The sequence below is a fragment of the Miniopterus natalensis genome, chromosome 1, assembly GCF_054644295.1.
Source record: "Miniopterus natalensis isolate mMinNat1 chromosome 1, mMinNat1.hap1, whole genome shotgun sequence".
NCBI lineage: Eukaryota > Metazoa > Chordata > Mammalia > Chiroptera > Miniopteridae > Miniopterus > Miniopterus natalensis.
The window spans coordinates 49,459,998-49,477,889 of NC_142081.1; the positions used below are offsets into that span (position 1 = coordinate 49,459,998).

The 17,892-nt window shown below is 36.8% G+C and overlaps 1 protein-coding gene and 1 non-coding gene across 2 annotated transcripts in view; both read right to left on the reverse strand.

Moving 5' to 3' along the window:
• The window catches only part of UNC13C (unc-13 homolog C), a 460,865-nt gene that overhangs the window by 155,394 nt on the left and 287,579 nt on the right, over positions 1 to 17,892 (reverse strand). The window contains exon 17 of the mRNA XM_087821385.1: positions 5,210 to 5,343. Within this exon, the coding sequence (XP_087677511.1) occupies positions 5,210 to 5,343 (134 nt within the window). The remainder of the gene's footprint in view (positions 1 to 5,209; positions 5,344 to 17,892) is intronic.
• LOC148094129 (U6 spliceosomal RNA) lies at positions 14,817 to 14,923 on the reverse strand. Its single transcript, XR_015713683.1, has one exon. It is a non-coding gene; the product is annotated as a U6 spliceosomal RNA (small nuclear RNA).

Genomic DNA, 17,892 nt, shown 5'->3' on the forward strand with positions numbered 1-17,892 from the left:
GTCATAAAAATGTGCACTGATGTCAGGAAATCAATGCATGATGAGCACAGTAAGAATTTCAACAAAGAGAAAGAATATATAATAAACAAAGAGAGACTTTAAAAAGCAGCAAGACAAAAACAACTTGTTACATACAAGGAAATTCCTATAAGGCTATCAGTGGATTTTCAGCAGAAACTTTGCAGGCAAGGAGGGAGTGAGATGATATATTAAAATTGCTGCAAGAAGAAAAAAAACACCACCTGCCAAACAAGAATACTCTACTTAGAGGAATTGTCTTTCAGAATTGAAGGAGCAATAAAGAGTTGTCCAGACTAAAGTTGAGGATATTTATCACCACTAGACCAATATATGTACGAATCAATAGATCAATGGAACAGAGTACAGAAATAGACTCTTACACATATACTTAAACTGATCTCTTTTTACAAAGCTGCCAAAGTAATTCAAAGGGGAAAGGATAATTTTTCTAACACGCAGATTTGAAAATATTAGATAAATATATGAAAAAGATCCCAAAGAATCTTAAACTCTATATCACAGCATATACAAAACTAAATCTTGAAATGAACCATAGACGCCAATGTAAGACATCTAGAAAAAAACGGTCATGTTGCAAGTTGAATTTGGGTGTTGCAAAGATTTCTTAACTAGGACACAAGAATCCCAAATTATAAAGGAAAACAAGCAATAAATTGGATTACACCATTAAAAAAATGCTCTTCAAAGGATATTAGTAAGAAAATGGAAAATAAACTCACAAACTAAGAAAAATATTGTCAAATTTATATTTGACAACAGACTTTTATTTAGAATATATAAAGAACCATTACAACTTAATAAGAAGAAAATAAATATTCTAATCTGGAAATGCCAAAAAGATTTGAACAGACACTTCACCAAAAAAAAGATATAGGGATGGCGAATGAGCATGTAAAAAGATGGTAGATATCAGTATTTAGAAAAGCAGAAATGAGCTACCACTGTACGCCTATTTGAATGACTACAATTAAAAGTCAAATTATACCAAGGGTTGGCAATGTATAACCATTTTGTAAAGCATTTTGTATAACCAATGTAAAGCATTTTGGCAGTTTTAAGAAACATTAAACATCTACCTACTACATGAAATGAAAGAATGTGTCTACATAAAAACTTGTAAACAAATATTCATAGCAACCTCATCTGGAAAAAAAACCCAGTGATGACACTAACCCTAAACCTAACCCTAACAGTTGGATGGATACAAATTTTGTGGTATACCTACAGAGTGGAACATTACTCAGAAATAAAAGGAGATGAAGTATTGATACACATGACCAGGCTGAACCTCAAAATAGTTGCTATGAGTGAAAAATGTCAGACAAAATTATATATATGATATATACAATTTTATCCTTTACAAAATAAAAAAAATCTCTAAACTAATTTATAGTATCAGAAAGTAGACCAGTGGTTATCTGGTATGGGTTACACAAGACACATGGAAACTTAGTGGGATGATGGATATCTTCAGTATTTTATTTTTTAAAATATATCTTTATTGATTTCAGAGAGAGGAAAGGAGAGAGAGAGAGAGAGAGAGAGATAGAAACATCAATGATGAGAGAGTCATTGATTGAGCCTGCAACCCGGGCATGTGCCCTGAGGGAATCGAACCCTGATGGCCTGGATCCTAGGTTGACGCTCAACTGCTGAGCCACGCCCGGCAGGGCTCTTCAGTATCTTGTGGTGAAGGGTTTCACGACTAGATATATTTGTCAAAACTAATCAAATTGTACACTTTAAACGTGCAGTTTTATTGTATTCAGTTTTACCTCAATAAATCTGTTAAAAGGGGAGAGATACCTGACATCTAAAGATCTAAAAATACTCTACTTAATAGTTTTCAGTTTCAATGTGATAGTGAAATTTCTACAAGCACCTAGAAATCCACTTCATAAAAGATAATTTTAACAATGTGAAAAATGTTGCTCAAAGGAATACTCTAGTGCATCAATTAATCAATGGAATAGAAACAGAAAGGACAGATACCAACTACACATACAGATTTACTTTAATTTATTCATTCATTCAACCACTGTATATGCCTGGTTATATACCAGTGTATAAAATAAAACAAATCCCTCCTTTTATGTTTGCATTCTACAATTATTATAAATTGTTATCAAATTTGAATAAGCAAAAGCATATAATGATTTTTCAAAGTCATGATAAATACTTCATTCAATAAATTATTTATATCAATAATGCTAGAGCACTCTGCAAGAGCTAAAACTAAGTCCTATACATTTAAATCATTTGTCCACATCCCATTGCCTTCCAAATAAAACTAAAACTTGTTTTAACCTGACAGGGCCTTCACAAATTGGCCTGGGCTTTCATCCTGTAGTGCACATAGAATACATGATTGTTAATAAAGCAGACCTATCTGCCAACTTCAGATTTTGACTCCATAGATTTAGAATGGGGCTCAGGATCTGCAAACCCAACTAGTAACCCATGTAATCCTGACTCCAGTGGTCTGGATTTTCTACTTTGTGAAACACTGTGGCAGTATAGCTAACCAATGAGATAATTAGGGAAACCTAAATGTGATGACACATTGTGCAAACAAACAAATGTGTAAATGAAACTCACAGATGCAACATTGGTGACCAAGACCTCACCTCGCCTCACTTTTCAGATGAGTTCACCTAAAATGCCGATTCAATTAAATGAGAAACAAAATAAAATGATCCTTAATAAGCAAAAAATCTTTACAACATCGTCTAAATCTGAGCAAATACAATCATAAAACATAGATTCCATAGAAGAATGGCATTTGTTTTTTTTAGGACTAGGTTTCACAGAAAAAAAAGTCACTCTAAACTATAACATTAAAAACAATAATAAAAAGCAAAACAAAGACAGGGCTCTTGTTTCCTTGTGCCATTGCTCATTTTTATACTTAGTAGACATAATTCAAAATTTATTTTTGCCATAATTAATGTGTTTGCTTTAATACAAGTATAAAAAGTCCACTAAAAATTTTATGTGTTGTTCATAGTATATGATTGAAGATAAATCTAGGAAACTTTCATTGATTCGATGATTTTATAATGTATCTTTTTTTTTTTTTAGTCATATCCTGATTTCTGGTATTTAGTAAATATAAAGAATTTCTTTGATTAAAAACAAAATCCTTTCAAATAATGTAATTAGCATTTCTAAGCAGATTTTTGTTCTCATTCAATAGTCACTTATCAAGTGGCCTATCTGAGCCCAAGGATACGGGTTTTGAAACAAGTCATTGATCTTTCTATCTTTAGGAAACGGCCCTGTCTTTAAGAGCGTTCCAAAGGATGAATGAAAAAAACACGTATTTCACAAAGCTACGCAGGATGAGCTGAGGACACGTCAGACATTAAAAGAGAAACTCAAGGCCTGGACCACCAGAAAAGAATAAAAGGGCAAAGTCTCTACAAATAGTCATCGGAAGACACTCTGCTCACAGGTAGAAAAGGTGCATATAAGGGGAAAGGGAGAAGAAAGCGAAAAGACAAACCTAAGGAGGCTACCGTGCTTACATATCCAAGAGAGGACGCCTTGCCCCACGGAAAGCAGGAACTTGGAGTGGGTGAAATGAGTGGTTAAGAAGCGGGAAGGGGTGAAAAGTTGGATATTTAAATTTACTTTTTCTGTAATTGGAATTTCAATTGGATTCAACATAAGCAAAAAAGCCCCTAACTGTCTTGACCATAGGGTCACAGAGAATGAGAATTAATAAAACCAGTTCTCCGTAAGTCTGAATCGCCTTCGCGTCCCACTTCGTGGTTTGTACACTTCTGCGACCCCTGCTGTCCGCGGCACTTCAGGTATTACCAGCACGTCAGGACACCCTCCTCACCAGCCGGAATGCACGCGCGTGGCTGGCAGGGTCAGCTGATATTTGGCTTGAATAGCCCTCAAGAGTGGGTATGAGATAAATCCTAAATGTGCAACATTAAAGCTGGAGTGGATCTTGGAAATTATCTAGTAATATGTCCTTATTTTACACATGAGGAAACTGAGACCCAGGGAGATTAGATTCTTTGCCCAAGGTCTCATAGCTAGTGGCATTTGGATAAGTTGATGATTTTAGATTATTCAAGAGTCTGTTCTTCTGGAATAACCATGAATTCATCTGCCTTGTCTACGTGCTCATAATTTGTAAATTCTATGTATGAAGGCATAGGCTTAGGTTATTATTTAAGAAAACAAAATTGTTCTATTAAATATTGCATTAAATTTGTTAAATCCAGGATACACATCTATTTTGAAAGCAGTTTTTTGGGATAGATCTTTAAATTTACATATTTAATACTAGTTCTTCAACATTTTTTTAGTTTGGGGGGATGCATCTTTTCTTTTCTTGTGACAATGGGATAGTTATGAAAGGAGCCAGAGGAAAGAGAGCACTTTTCTACATTAAATAAAAATAAATCTTGGGCCCGGATGCATGTGGCTCAGCGGTTGAGCATCGACCTAGGATCCAGGTGGTCAGGGTTCGATTCCTGGTCAGGGCACATGCCCGGGTTGTGGGCTCCATCCCCAGTAGGGGGGCATGCAGGAGGCAGCCGATCAATGACTCTCTCATCACTGATGTTTCTATCTTTCTGTCTCCCTTTCCTTTCCTCTCTCTGAAATCAATAAAGATATATTAAAATCAATCAATCAATCAATCTTGGGAAATATTTGTTTCCATATCCAAAGAATCACACTCTATGGTGCCTGAACTGAAATTTTATAATATCATTGATTTGATATTTTCTGATAAAAGTAAAAAATACTGCTTTCTACTATAGCTTATTATTATTATTTTTTAATCCTCACCTGAGGATATTTTTTCCATTGCTTTTCAGGGAAAGTGGAAGGGAGCTAAAGAGAGAGAGAGAGAGACATCGATATGAGAGAGACACATCAAGTGGCTGTCTCCAGCACGTGCCCCGACAGGACCTGAGGTTCGAGCCTGCAACTGATATATGTGCCTTTGGCCAGAATCGAACCCTGGACCCTTCTGTCTGAGGGCCGATGCTCTAACCACTGAGCAAGACCAGCTAGGGTACGCTATAGCTTATTTTTAGAAAAAAATTGTCATTGTCATGAGAGCATAAGCAGTGCTTCAAATATACATATATATTAACTTCAGTTGACTAAAATCCATTCATTTGTGAAACAGTGTACTTACTGATTCAGGGCAGGTGTGTAGGCCGTTCTATCTTCATCAATAATAGTGACCATCAGGGTAATAAGTTGGGGCCAAAAATCCAAGTTCTTGGTGGTTGGTCCTTGCTCTTCTCGAGGAATGTCTTGTCTCTTACTCTGCTCACAAGGTCACGTAACATGAAAAAGAAGAGGTTAAATGGTATGACTTTAGTTAGAAGTCACTGCCAAACAGGAGGATCAGAGAACAATGTTGTGAAAAAGTTCTTAGATCACGTGAGCCAAAGCTATAAAATTCAGATTTCCTTCCTTCATTGAGTAAGACCCCACTGGTCACAGTGGCCAGGCTTGTATTTCTAAATGCTTTGGTTCTAGAGCGAATCTTTCTCTTCCTCTGACTATAATCTTAGGAATTATTACTGTAGAAATTATCCCTTTTATGGGGCTTCCCCCAAGGAGAAAGGTTGAATTCTTTGTATCCAACGGGGGGTGTGTGTGTGTGTGTGTGCACGTGTGTGAAAAATTTATCCAAATATATCCTGCTGAAATATTTTGTTCAAAGTCATATGGGTAGCAAGCGGGCAGAACTCAAGGCTGCCTGGTTACAAAGTCAATACTATTAAATTCTACAATATATACATGTTACATGAATGGCCCACAACTCTCTTATTCCACCTACAAATGCATCTAGTTAACTAAAACTTTGGAAGACTGTGTGTGTGTGTGTGTGTGTGTGTGTGTGTGTGTGTGTGTGTGTGTGTGTGTGTGTTTAAGCCATATTTGAATCCTTGATTTACCATAATGAATTAATTCTCCAACTCTCACCTCTAGAAAGACAGTGTTGCCCAGGATGGTCTAAATTTACACTGAGGTTATATGGAGTAGTACAATAACATTCTTGAAAGTTTCACATATAAACTTCATACTCAGTGCATATAATTCTTTCAAACATACTGATAAAATATCCTGGTCATTTTGCTTGGTGGGCATTCTTCTTAGAGCACTTCTTTTACATTTACTTTTTAAAATTAGGCAAAAATGATGAAGGCAAGGTGGTTTTGTTGGCAATTTTTGCTAAATTATTTACAAACTTATAGGTCCAGGATATCTGAAAACTTCAATTTGTGGCTCAGAAAATTTATGGGCTCTCTGATATAAAAGGTAGATTATATTATATTTGGCCCAACCAATTTTCATATTTAACTACCATGTCTTATCTGATAATCAGCCACCCTTTGCTCAGTGGTTGTATGCACATCTTCTATTGCTGCCCAAGACATGTAACAAGATTTGGATGAGTCATCACCCAATTATTATTCTCACTTTAGTTAAAATACAAACCTGTGTTGAATCCACTTACTATTAGAGACCCCCACACATAGACTGTAATGTACCTTTAGGGACATATAATTTTCCAGGGTGCTTTCAAGTACTGTTGATTTACCTTTATGCTCAAAATGCAACAGATATTAAAAGTTGGAAAGCAAAATTAAAATAGTCAAAAAATTAGAGGCTGGCACAAATTACTTCAAATTGCCAGCAGTCTTCAAAGGATCTTAAGAACTTTGTATGTCTGGTCCCTGAAAACCACTGGAAAGTCCTTGGCAGGCTCCCTTTTTCAATTCCTGAGGTACATCAAAGCACATCATAGATCTTTAAGAGGATAAAGGCAGCAATGCTGGCTTACAAATATGTAGCCTTGCCTATTTGTAAATTATATTTTCTATTACAATTTATCTTTCTTTTGTGAACAGGACTTTATTATTGTCACAATAATGTAATTATTTACTCATTACAGTAAACTCAATAGATTTCCCTTTCTATGATGTATTTAGAAAACAGAGAGCCTCGTGAGTTGTGAAGTTTGTGAATAAAATTAGTTCTGATGGCCACAGAAGACTAGACTAGAATACTATCATTAATCATCATGATGTGCACATAGCACAAACTCTATGTCTAACTTATTTCAAGTAATATAATTAAATGAGAGGAAATGACTATAGATGATGCATTTAACATCACAGTCACTTATCATCATTCTGCAAAGACTGATATGGAAAGGAGGAGAGACTAAAGTATGTAGTTGAAAATGCATTAATACCAAAGTCCCTTAGCTGTCACAAATTATACCTCCATTACTCTTTTTTATGGCAGTAGAAGATTATAGATAGTGCCATTTTTTGTGTTATATTCTGTATGTTGCATCAAAATAAACCAAATGGAATGCTGAATCAATAAGTTTTTACCTACCACAGGGTAATATCATAAATCAGGTTCTCCCTATTTTGCTAGTGAATTTTTAAAAAGATGTTTAATTGAATTTTACAGAGAGAGGAAGAGAGAGAGAAACATCAGTGTGAGAGTGAAACATCGACTGGCTGCCTCCTGCACACTCCCTACCAGGAACTGAGCCTGCAACATGGGCATGTTCCCTGGATCGAACCAGCAACTTTTCGGTGCATGGGATGACACCCAACAAACCAAGCCCCACCGGCCAAGGCTACTAGTGCATTTTAATAGGCTGTATGTTCAAAACAATGGTGTACAGCCCTGACAGGTGGGGCTCAGCTGGTTGAGAGTTGTCCCATGCACCAAAAGGTCCCCAGTTCAATTTCTGGTCAGGGCACATACACAGGTTGTGGTATGATCCCTGGTCAGGGTGCATATGGAAGGCAACCGATTGATGTTTCTCTCTCTCCATCTTCCTCCCTCTCTCTAAAAATCAAAAGAACATATTTAAAAAAATAGTCTTTAAAAAAGGTAAGTAAAAATGGGGTACAATGATATTTATTAGACTATATACCTGATTTATTAAGAATTAAATTTTTCTAAGTAAGACTTTATTAAACTCCTTGAAGTCTATTAGGGCATTGGACCTTAGGGTTGAAAAAATTAAGATAATGGTAGTGGAAATTTTGAAAAGCTAATAAGTACATTAATATGTACTGAAACTTTTTAAATTTAGTACTTGTAATAAAAATATATTTTATAATATATTTACATAATATACAAGTATAATATATAATTATAAACTCAACAACAAACAACATACAATAAACTTATAAAACAATGACTTAGTAGATCAATTTTAATTATGGTCATCATTATTATAGTGACTAAAATATATTTTGTTAATAGCCTATTGAGGAAAGAAACTTGAATGTCTGACAGGATAATGAGGAGAGGATTTTTTGAAAGAGCACAGTTGTCAGGGTCAGCTGAATAAAGCACCCAATAGTCATATTTAAAAAGGATATTTTACCACAAAAAAAATCTTGTATAGAGAAGCTGATAAGATGTATACTACACCTTCATAATTTCAAATAAGAAAATATGGAGATATTCCATCAAGAAGAGATCAACATATAGAGAAGACTATTATGTGCAAAACCCAAAAGTGTTGAAATAATAGATATCTTCATGGTAGCAAGAGTTATGCAACACTTCTAAGATCGCTGTATTTCTGTGACATTCTAAGTATTTGTTCAGTGAGCATACATAATTTATTTTTCATCCTCACCCTAGGATATGTTTTCATTGATTTTAGAGAGAGAAAAAGGGAGGGGGGAGAAAGAGAGAGAGAGAGAAAGGAAAAGAGAGAGAGAGAAACATGGATTGGTCGCCACATGTACAACACACCCCAAGTAGGGATCAAACCCAGAACCTGGGTGTGTGCCCTGACCGGGAATCAAACCTACAGACTTTTGGTATGTGGGATGATGCTCCCACCAACTGAGCCACCCAGCCAGGGGAACCATGTGTAATTTTGAAACTCCCCTCTAAAGAGCTGGCCAGGCAAAGTTTATGGGGAGATATTTGGTAAAGAAATACAAAGATTGATGTTTAAATGCAAAACCATATGACACACATACTTGGAATATTGCTAATAATATGAGGCTACAAGCACTTGATAAGTAAAGTTAAAATGGGTTATTTCCAGACTTCTTTGAGTAATACGTTAATATGCATTGTAATTCTCTAAGATGGTGCTTCTCAAACTTTAGTGTCTATCAATATCCCTGGGAAGGCTTGCTAAAATGCAGATTGCTAGGCCCTTCCCCAGAGTTCCTGGTGCAGTAGGTCTAGGGTGAGGCTTGAGAATATGCATATATAATGAAGTCTGAAGTAATTCTGCAGCTGCTCTTTCAGGGACTAGATTGAGAACCACTGCTCTGAGAGCATTAGTTTCTCAAATGTATTTGGACTTGATAAACTCTCTACTCCCCTCCTATTTTCCACACCCCATTTTACAAAATTTTCCACAGAATAAATGTGCCTCTGAAAATACTTTAGGGGGAAAAAGGCTCTAGAGATAGATGCTGTTAAATCCTGAAGTAATTTGTGTGTCATGCTAAGGAATTTGCATTTAAACCGAACTTTATTAAGTGATTTTAAACATGGGAGTATTTAATTACATTTGTTTTTTTAAATGACTTCACAGAAGCAGTAAATTTAATGAAATTAAATGTATAAAAGAGTCAAGTAAAATTGATACGACTCATTGCCTAGTTGGTGAGAAAGAGAGCGAGAAACCAAGTGGAACTATTCAGAAGGTAATTAAGTAGATTGGCCTGGCGTTAAAAAGTATTCTGGATCATTGATAGGGATAGAAGAATTCCAGGATGTAAGTGGTAGCTGAAATTATGGAGTAAATAAGATTACATAAAGAGAGGGAAGAGAATTGATGGTTACAGGCAAAACCTTGGGGGGAAATTTTTTTTAAAAAAAGAAAATAAGATTTTATTAAAGAGAGGCATAGATGGGGAAATGAAGCCCTTGTTATGGGAGAGAATGGGATCTAGTGTGCACGTGGGAGGATTAGCCTCAAGCATAAATGAAACACATGGTTTTCTTGGACTCAGGTGATAAGGAGTCTTGCAGATAAATCTTGTTGATGGTGGAAAGAAATGCTAGAAGTTCCATCCTGAGGAAAGAGGAGGAGTACGTACTAAAGGTTTGAAATAGCTCCTTCAAGGAATAGGAGCGAGCCTTGAGTGGAACCCACAGTGGCACTGCCAGGTAGCCTGAGTGCTCTGCTGAAAGTGGGTTGCTGAGTGTACAGTGACAGTGCTCTGGATCGTCATGAGTTCTCTCCAGAATTGGATTTAGATGTCAAGGAAACAGAATGCTGGAATCGCTACTAGGGTGCAATGAAAGCAGGAGAGAAGAAAGATTTGAGTGTCTGAAAAGAATGCTTGAAGTGCTGGAACAAATATTTATTTTAGTCCAGAGAAAGAAAGAAGAAAAATGGAAAGGGAAGGTGGAGGAATGGATCTAGAGGGGGTAGGGAGTGAGAAGGGTAGAAAGACAGCAGGTGGTGTTTAGGCATTTGGACAATGAGAATGGAGGTTGGGATAGAGATTAGGTGAAAGACACTAGAGCTGAGGTCTAGAAAAGCCAAGCAAATGATTCCTTAGGTGAGATAATGAAGCTGTGGTTATCTCTGAAAATAACTTACAGAATTTGTGTGTAAGTAGGAGACTGCTACAATGTGCATAGGGAAATAACTTTGGTTCATGGCAGATAAGTGGTGATTAAAAGTTTTGGCAACAAGGTTTATAAATGCTAGATACTTGGAAAGTCAGGACAGTGTGTCTATAAAGACACACAAAATAAAATAAAATAGAGGTGAGCCTGAATATTTAAAAAGAAACAAGCTTAAAATATAACAAAAAGACTGGCAAGATGAATTAATATTAAACTGTTAACTAGATATCTCATATGACACTGAGTTGACTGTAAGCCTCTTATTTCTGGTTGGTGTGGCTCAGTTGGTTGGGCACTGTCCCATGCACTAAGGGGTTGCTGGTTTGATTCCCGGTAGGGGTGTGTGGGGTGGGGGCTGTGGCTGATCAGTGTTTTGCTCTTACATCGATGTTTCTCTCTCTCTCACCAGTCTGCATTCCCACCAGCAGTGTACTAGGGTTCCCCTTTCTCCACACCCTCGCCAGCACATGTAATTTGTTGATTTGTTGATGGCAGCTATTCTGACAGGCATGAAGTGATACCTCATTGTGGTTTGAATTTGCATCTCTCTGATGATTAGTGACGTTGAGTAGTTTCTCATATATCTCTTGGCCATCTGTATGTCCTCTTTGGAGAAGTGTCTATTCAGGTCTTTTGCTCATGTTTTAATTGGTTTGTCTTCCTCTTGTTGAGTTATATGAGTTTTTTGTACACCTTGGAAATTAGCCCCTTATCAGATGCAGCCTTGGCAAATATATTCTCCTATACCGTGGGTTTCCGTTGTATTTTGAGGTTGATTTATTTTGCTGTGCAGAAGCTGTTTAGTTTGATGTAGTACCATTTGTTCATTTTTTCTTTTGTTTCTCTTGCCCTAGGGGATGTATTGGTGAAAATTCCACTACATGAGATGTCTATGGCTATACTGCCTAAGTTTTCTTCCAGGATTTTTATGGTTTCATGACTTACATTTAAGTCTTTTATCCATTTTTAATTTATTCTTGCGTATGGAGTAAATTGCTGATCTAGTTTGCATATACCTGTCCAATTTTCCCAACACCATTTGTGGAAGAGACTGTCTTTACTCCACTGTTTGCTCTTGCCTCCTTTGTGAAATATTAGCTGACCATAACGGCGTGGATCTATTTCTGGGGTCTCTGTGCTGTTCCATTGATCTATATGCCTGTTGTTGTACTAATACCAGGCTGTTTTGATTACAATGGCTTTGTAGTATAGTTTAATATTGGGTAAAGTGATCCCTCCAACTCTGTTCTTCTTTCTCAAGATTGCTGTAGCTATTCAGGGTCTTTTTTGGTTCCATATAAATTTTTGGAATATTTGTTCTCGCTCTGTGAAATATTTTGTTGGTATTTTATTTTAATTTTTTAAAATATATCTTTATTGATTTCAGAGAGAGGAAAGGAGAGGGAGAGAGAGAGATAGAAACATCAATGATAAGAGAGAGTCATTGATCGAGCCCACAGCCTGGGCATGTGCCCTGACTGGGAATCGAACCCCGATCGTCTGGATCCCAGGTTGACACTCAACTGCTGAGCCACACCCGGCAGGGCTTTGTTGGTAATTTAATAGGAATTGCATTGAATCTGTAGATTGCTTTGCATAGTATGGACATTTTAATGATATTAATTCTTCCAATCCATGAGCATGGTATATTCTTCCACTTGTTTATATCTTCTTCTATTTCTTTTTTCAGTGTCCTGTAGTTTTCTAAGTACAGGTCTTATACATCCTTGGTTAAGTTTATTCCTAAGTATCTTATGTTTTAGTTGCAATGGTAAATGTTATTATTATTATTATTTTTTAGTTTTTCTGAGAGTTCATTGTTGGTGTATAAAAATGCCGTTGATTTTCAGACGTATATTTTGTATCCAGCTACCTTGCTGAATTCATTTATCAAATCCAGTAGCACTTTGGTGGAGTCTTTAGGGTTTTCTATGTAGAATATCATGTCATCTGCAAATAATGATGGTTTTATTTCCTCCTTTCCAATTTGGATGCCTTTTATGTTTTCTTCCTGACGGATGGCTGTGGCAAGAGCTTCCAGTACTACGTTGAAAAGGAGTGGTGAAAGCAGACAACCCTGTCTTGTTCCTGTTTTTAAGGGAAATAGTTTTAGTTTTTGCCCATTGAGTATGATGTTGGCTGTAGGTTTGTCATATTTGGCCTTTATTATGTTGAGGTATGATCCCTCTATTCCCACTTTGTTGAGAATTTTTATCAAAAATAGGTGCTGGATTTTTTTGAATGCTTTTTCTGCATCTATTGATATGATCATATGATTTTTGTCCTTCATTTTGTTTATGTGATCTATCACATTTATTGATTAGTGAATATTATACCAGCCTTGCATTTCTGGAATAAATCACAGTTTGTCATGGTGTATGTTCTTTTTAATGTATTGCTGGATTCAGTTTGCTAGTATTTTGTTGAGGATTTTAGTGTGTATGTTCATCAGGAATATTGGCCTGTAGTTTTTTTACTTTGTAGGGTTATCTGGTTTTGAGGTTAGGATGATGCTGGCCTCATAAAAAGAGCTTGGGAGTTTTCCCTCCTCTTGAATTTTCTGGAATAGTTTGAGGAGAATAGGTGTTAATTCTACTTTGAATGGTTGGTAAAACTCACCTGTAAATCCATCTGGTCCAGGACTTTTGTTTGCTGGGAGTTTTTTGATTACTGCTTTAATTTCATTACTTGGTATTGGTCTATTCAGGTTTTCTGGTTCCTCCAGATCAGCTTTGGAAGGTTGTACTTTTCTAGGAATTTGTCCATTTCACCCAAGTTGTCCAGTTTGTTGGCGTATAGTTGCTTGTAGAACTTTCTTACAATCCTTTGTATTTCTGTTGGGTCAGTTGTTATATTGCCTCTTTTATTTCTGATTTTATTTATTTGGGTCCTCTCTCTTTGTTTATTAGTGAGTCTGGCTAAAGGTCCATCAATGTTATTTATCTTTTCAAAGAATCAGCTCTTGGTTTCATTGATCTTTTCTATTGTTTTTTTAGCCTGTTATTAATTTTTGCTCTAATCTTTATTATTTCTTTTCTTCTATTTACTTGGGGCTTTTCTTGCTATTCTCTTTCTAATTCTTTTAGTTGTGTTACATGGTTTAGTAGAACTTTTTCTTGTTTCTTGAGGTATGCCTGTAATGCTATGAACTTTCCTCTTAAGACTGCTTTCACTATGTCCCATAGATTTTGGGTTGTTGTCTGTTCATTTTTGTTTTTTTCCAGGAAGGTTTTGATTTCTTCCTTGATCTCATTGGTAAGTCATTCATTGTTTTAATAGCATGCTATTTAGCCTCCATGTGTTTGAATATTTTTGACTTTTTTATAGTGGTTGATTTCTAGTTTCATGGCATTGTGATCCGAGAAGATGCTTGATACGATTTCAATCTTCTTGAACTTGCAGAGACTTGTTTTGAGCCCTAACATGTGGTCTATTCTTGAAAATGTTCCATGTGAACTTGAGAAGAATGTGTATTCTGCTGCTTTGGGATGAAATGTTCTGTAAATGTCAATTAAATCCATTAGCTCTAGTGTGTCATTTAAGGTCTCTGTTTCCCTGTTGATTTTTTCGTCTTGATGATCTGTTCAGTGATACAGTGGGGTGTTAAAGTCCCCCACTATGATAGTGTTACTGTCGATCTCCCCATTAAAGTCCACCAAGAAATTTTTTATATATTTAGGTGACCCTATATTGGGTGCATATATATTTATAAGTGATAATTCCTCCTATTGGATCAATCCCTCTAGTATTATGTAGTGACCTTCTTTGTCTCTTGTGATGGTCTTTATTTTGAAGTTTATTTTGTCAGAAATAAGTATTGCTACTTCATCTTTTTGTTTGTTTGTTTCCATTTGCATGGAATATTTTTTTCCATCCCTTCACTTTCAGCCTGTGTGAATCTTTTGGTCTCAGATGGGTCTCTTGTAGACAGCATATATATGGGTCCTATTTTCTTATCCATTTAGCTACTCTATGTCTTTTGATTGGAGCATTTAATCTGTTTACATTTAAGGTTATTATTGATATATACTTATTTAATGCCATTTCCCCCCTTTATGTTAATGTACCTTTCTCTCAGTATTTCTTCTTCTTAAAGCAGTCCTTTTAGCATTTCTTGCAATGCTGGTTTGGCGGTACTGAACTTTAAAAATATGGAATGATTCACAAATTTGCATGTCATCCTTGTGCAGGGACCATGCTAATCTTCTCTGTATTGTTTCAATTTTAATGTATGTGCTGCCAAAGCGAGCACCTCCCACTTCCAACTTGATACCAACCAGAGAAAGCCAACTATGCTCCCCAAGCCAACCACATAGAATGCCTTTCTCATTAGCTGACTCCAAGATTCCCCATGCAAACAACCTCCAATCACATCAGACCTGTTGCCTTCCCTGCTCTTCACTATAAAGCTTTTCCATTTTCCTGCCTGCTTTTGAGACTCTGCCAAATAAATGTGATGTTGGCTGCCTTCCTTCTTATAGCAAGATCTGAATAAGTAGTTTCTGTTTGTTCTCATTTGGGTGTTCTTCATTCATTTCCAATATCAAAGCCAAATATTAATGTCCTCATTTCACAGATAAAGGAAGTAAGGGTTAGCTTAACTCCCAGCCATCTTCTTAACTTAAAACAAGCATGTAGACCACACTTAAAAAATGTTTTTTTTCTTTACATCTTCAACTCTTAGACTTGGTTATATAGTTTATAGACACACAAGAACCACTACCTCCCACTAATAATATTGAGCTGATTTTTAAAAATATATTTTTATTGATTTCAGTGAGAGGAAGGGAGAGGGAGAGAGAGGAACATCAATGATGAGAGTTATTGATCGGCTGCCTCCTGCATGCCCCCATTGGGGATTAAGCCCGCAACCCGGGCATGTGCCCTGATCTGGAATTGAACCTCAATCTCCTGAATCATAGGTCAATGCTCAACTACTTAGCCACCTGGCAGGGTGGGCTGATTTTTAATCTGAGTTATATCTTGAATGGGAAGAAAGCTTTTAGAGAATAAAGTTATTGATGGTTATGTGAAATACCTACACACTTTCTAAGTTCCAGACACTGTCACAACTTCTCTGCACGTATTTACAGTTTGAGAGCTATAGGCACAATCAAGATGTTTCCCCTCTAGTTTTAGAGCTTTCTTAATTTACACTGTGCAGCATCCTGTTGTCCCAAAAGTTCCTACTAAAGTTATTAATTAATCCTTACTGTTCATATCACCACAGTCCCTTCATCTACTTGTCCCAACTAGTGTTGGTTTAAATCCATTCAATTTTAGGCAGTATGATCAATCAGACAAGAACATAATAGGAAGATCTAGAGAATGCAGCTCTGAGCTTCTTACAGGCTCCCTATTCTGCTTGCCCAAATAGAAAACCATCAGAATACTATAGCGTCCATAATGGCTTTACTGAAATTGCTTATCTTGGTAATCCTGGAAAGCTAAATTCTTCTTTGACTGATTACACTTAAGTAAAATGACATGAATCTCTGATCAAGGTGTGAAAGTATGGGTAGGCAGTAAAAAAAAAACACACAAAAAAAACAAGAGGCTTGGCCAGTGTGGTTCAGTTGGTTGGGTGTCATCCTGTGCACTGAAAGGTTGCTGGTTCAATTTCCAGTCAGGGCATATGTCCTGGTGGGGGGCTCAATCCCCGGTAGGGGTTGTGCACGAGGCAGGTGATTGATAGATCTCTCCCTTCCTTTTTAAAAATCAATTAAAAAAAAATCTTTAAACAAAAATCTTTAAAAAAAAAAGCAGGATTTGAAAGTGTTTCACAGAGGTTTACACATAGTGGAGGAAGAAAATGACAGATAAGAAACGTTGTTAAGACATATTAACTTTATGTGAGCAATCTGATCACCATACCAGATTTCTACAGCACAGACAAAGGCTGTTCTCAGGCAGGATAGGAAGAAGTTAGGAAAAACTCTCAACAGGTGGAATGAGGAAGTAAGAGCAGACACCTCAGGCCAATAAGCTGCTAGGTCCTACCTGCAGAGGCCCCAGCTCCACGCATGACCAAAGGGAAATGGTTTTCGGAAGGAAACACCCCTGGCAGTCACAGAAGTCAACAACAAGAACTGGCTAAAACTAGATTAATCCAAGATGGAGAAAAAATTGACCAGAGATGACCCCAAAGCCCTCATTATAATGAAAACTAACAACATAAGTAGAAGGGGGCCCCAAAGGGAGAGAGCCATATTAGGAAAAAGACCCCTCTCACAATCAGAAGGCAGAGACTGAATTTGGTGCCACAAACTTCAGAAACCACCTACTCTTAGAAACATATAAAATCCCCAGAACTGACTAACTCAGGGTGCAACTCACTCACCAGTTCACCTGCATCCACTGGGATGTGTACTTTTGCTTCTATCACAGCGACTCATCTCAGTCTCTTTGTCTCTACCTGACTAGACCTTGCTTTTGCTCTCTCTCGGACTCCCACTCAGACTCGTTCTAGAATTCTTTCCTGTGTGAGTCAAGAGCCTGGAGTTCCCTGACTGTGCCTGGGCAGGGCCAGCCCTGGGCCCAGAACTGCTCTGGTCACAGTCAAACAGAATTGCAGGGTCTTGCATGTGGAATGTTATGAAGGAGACTATCCACAGGCAAGATGAGAGAAGAAGAGCTGTGGAAGTTAAAATCAATTCATAGATAAATGCAAATTTTTATGTCTCCCTTCTCAACTTTTGCCAAGAGCTCATAGACACACCCACACCGCTGCACCTCTTTTCTTTGCTCTTTTAATCACACTGTAGTACTGAAAAGGCTACAGGCAGCACTTATTACAGTTGCTGCATTCTACTGATGAGGGAAATGAGGCTGACAAGTGGTCCATCCAAATTCATATATAGTCATAAAGGTCAGACCTTGAAATTTTAATATCAATTTATTTCATTCTAAAAGCTATTTCATTTACCTCTCTTCCCCTAAAGTAAAAAATCACTCAAGTTAAATAGCAGAATATAGAGTTGGATTTTGTTCCCAAGGCAGAAAGAAGAAAATTAAGTTACTGATCAATAGGGTTTATGACCCCTCCCCAATTAAAGAGTTTGATAGCCATTGCTAAATGGAATTTGGTCATTTTAATCAATGACCAAAGGAATCTCCTTAATATATCTTAAGACCTTGTATAAATGGGGTATCCTTTTTCAAGGTGGTGCCAGTATTTCCTATTACTAAATCTTTTTGTTTGTTTTTTGCCTGTGGCAATGT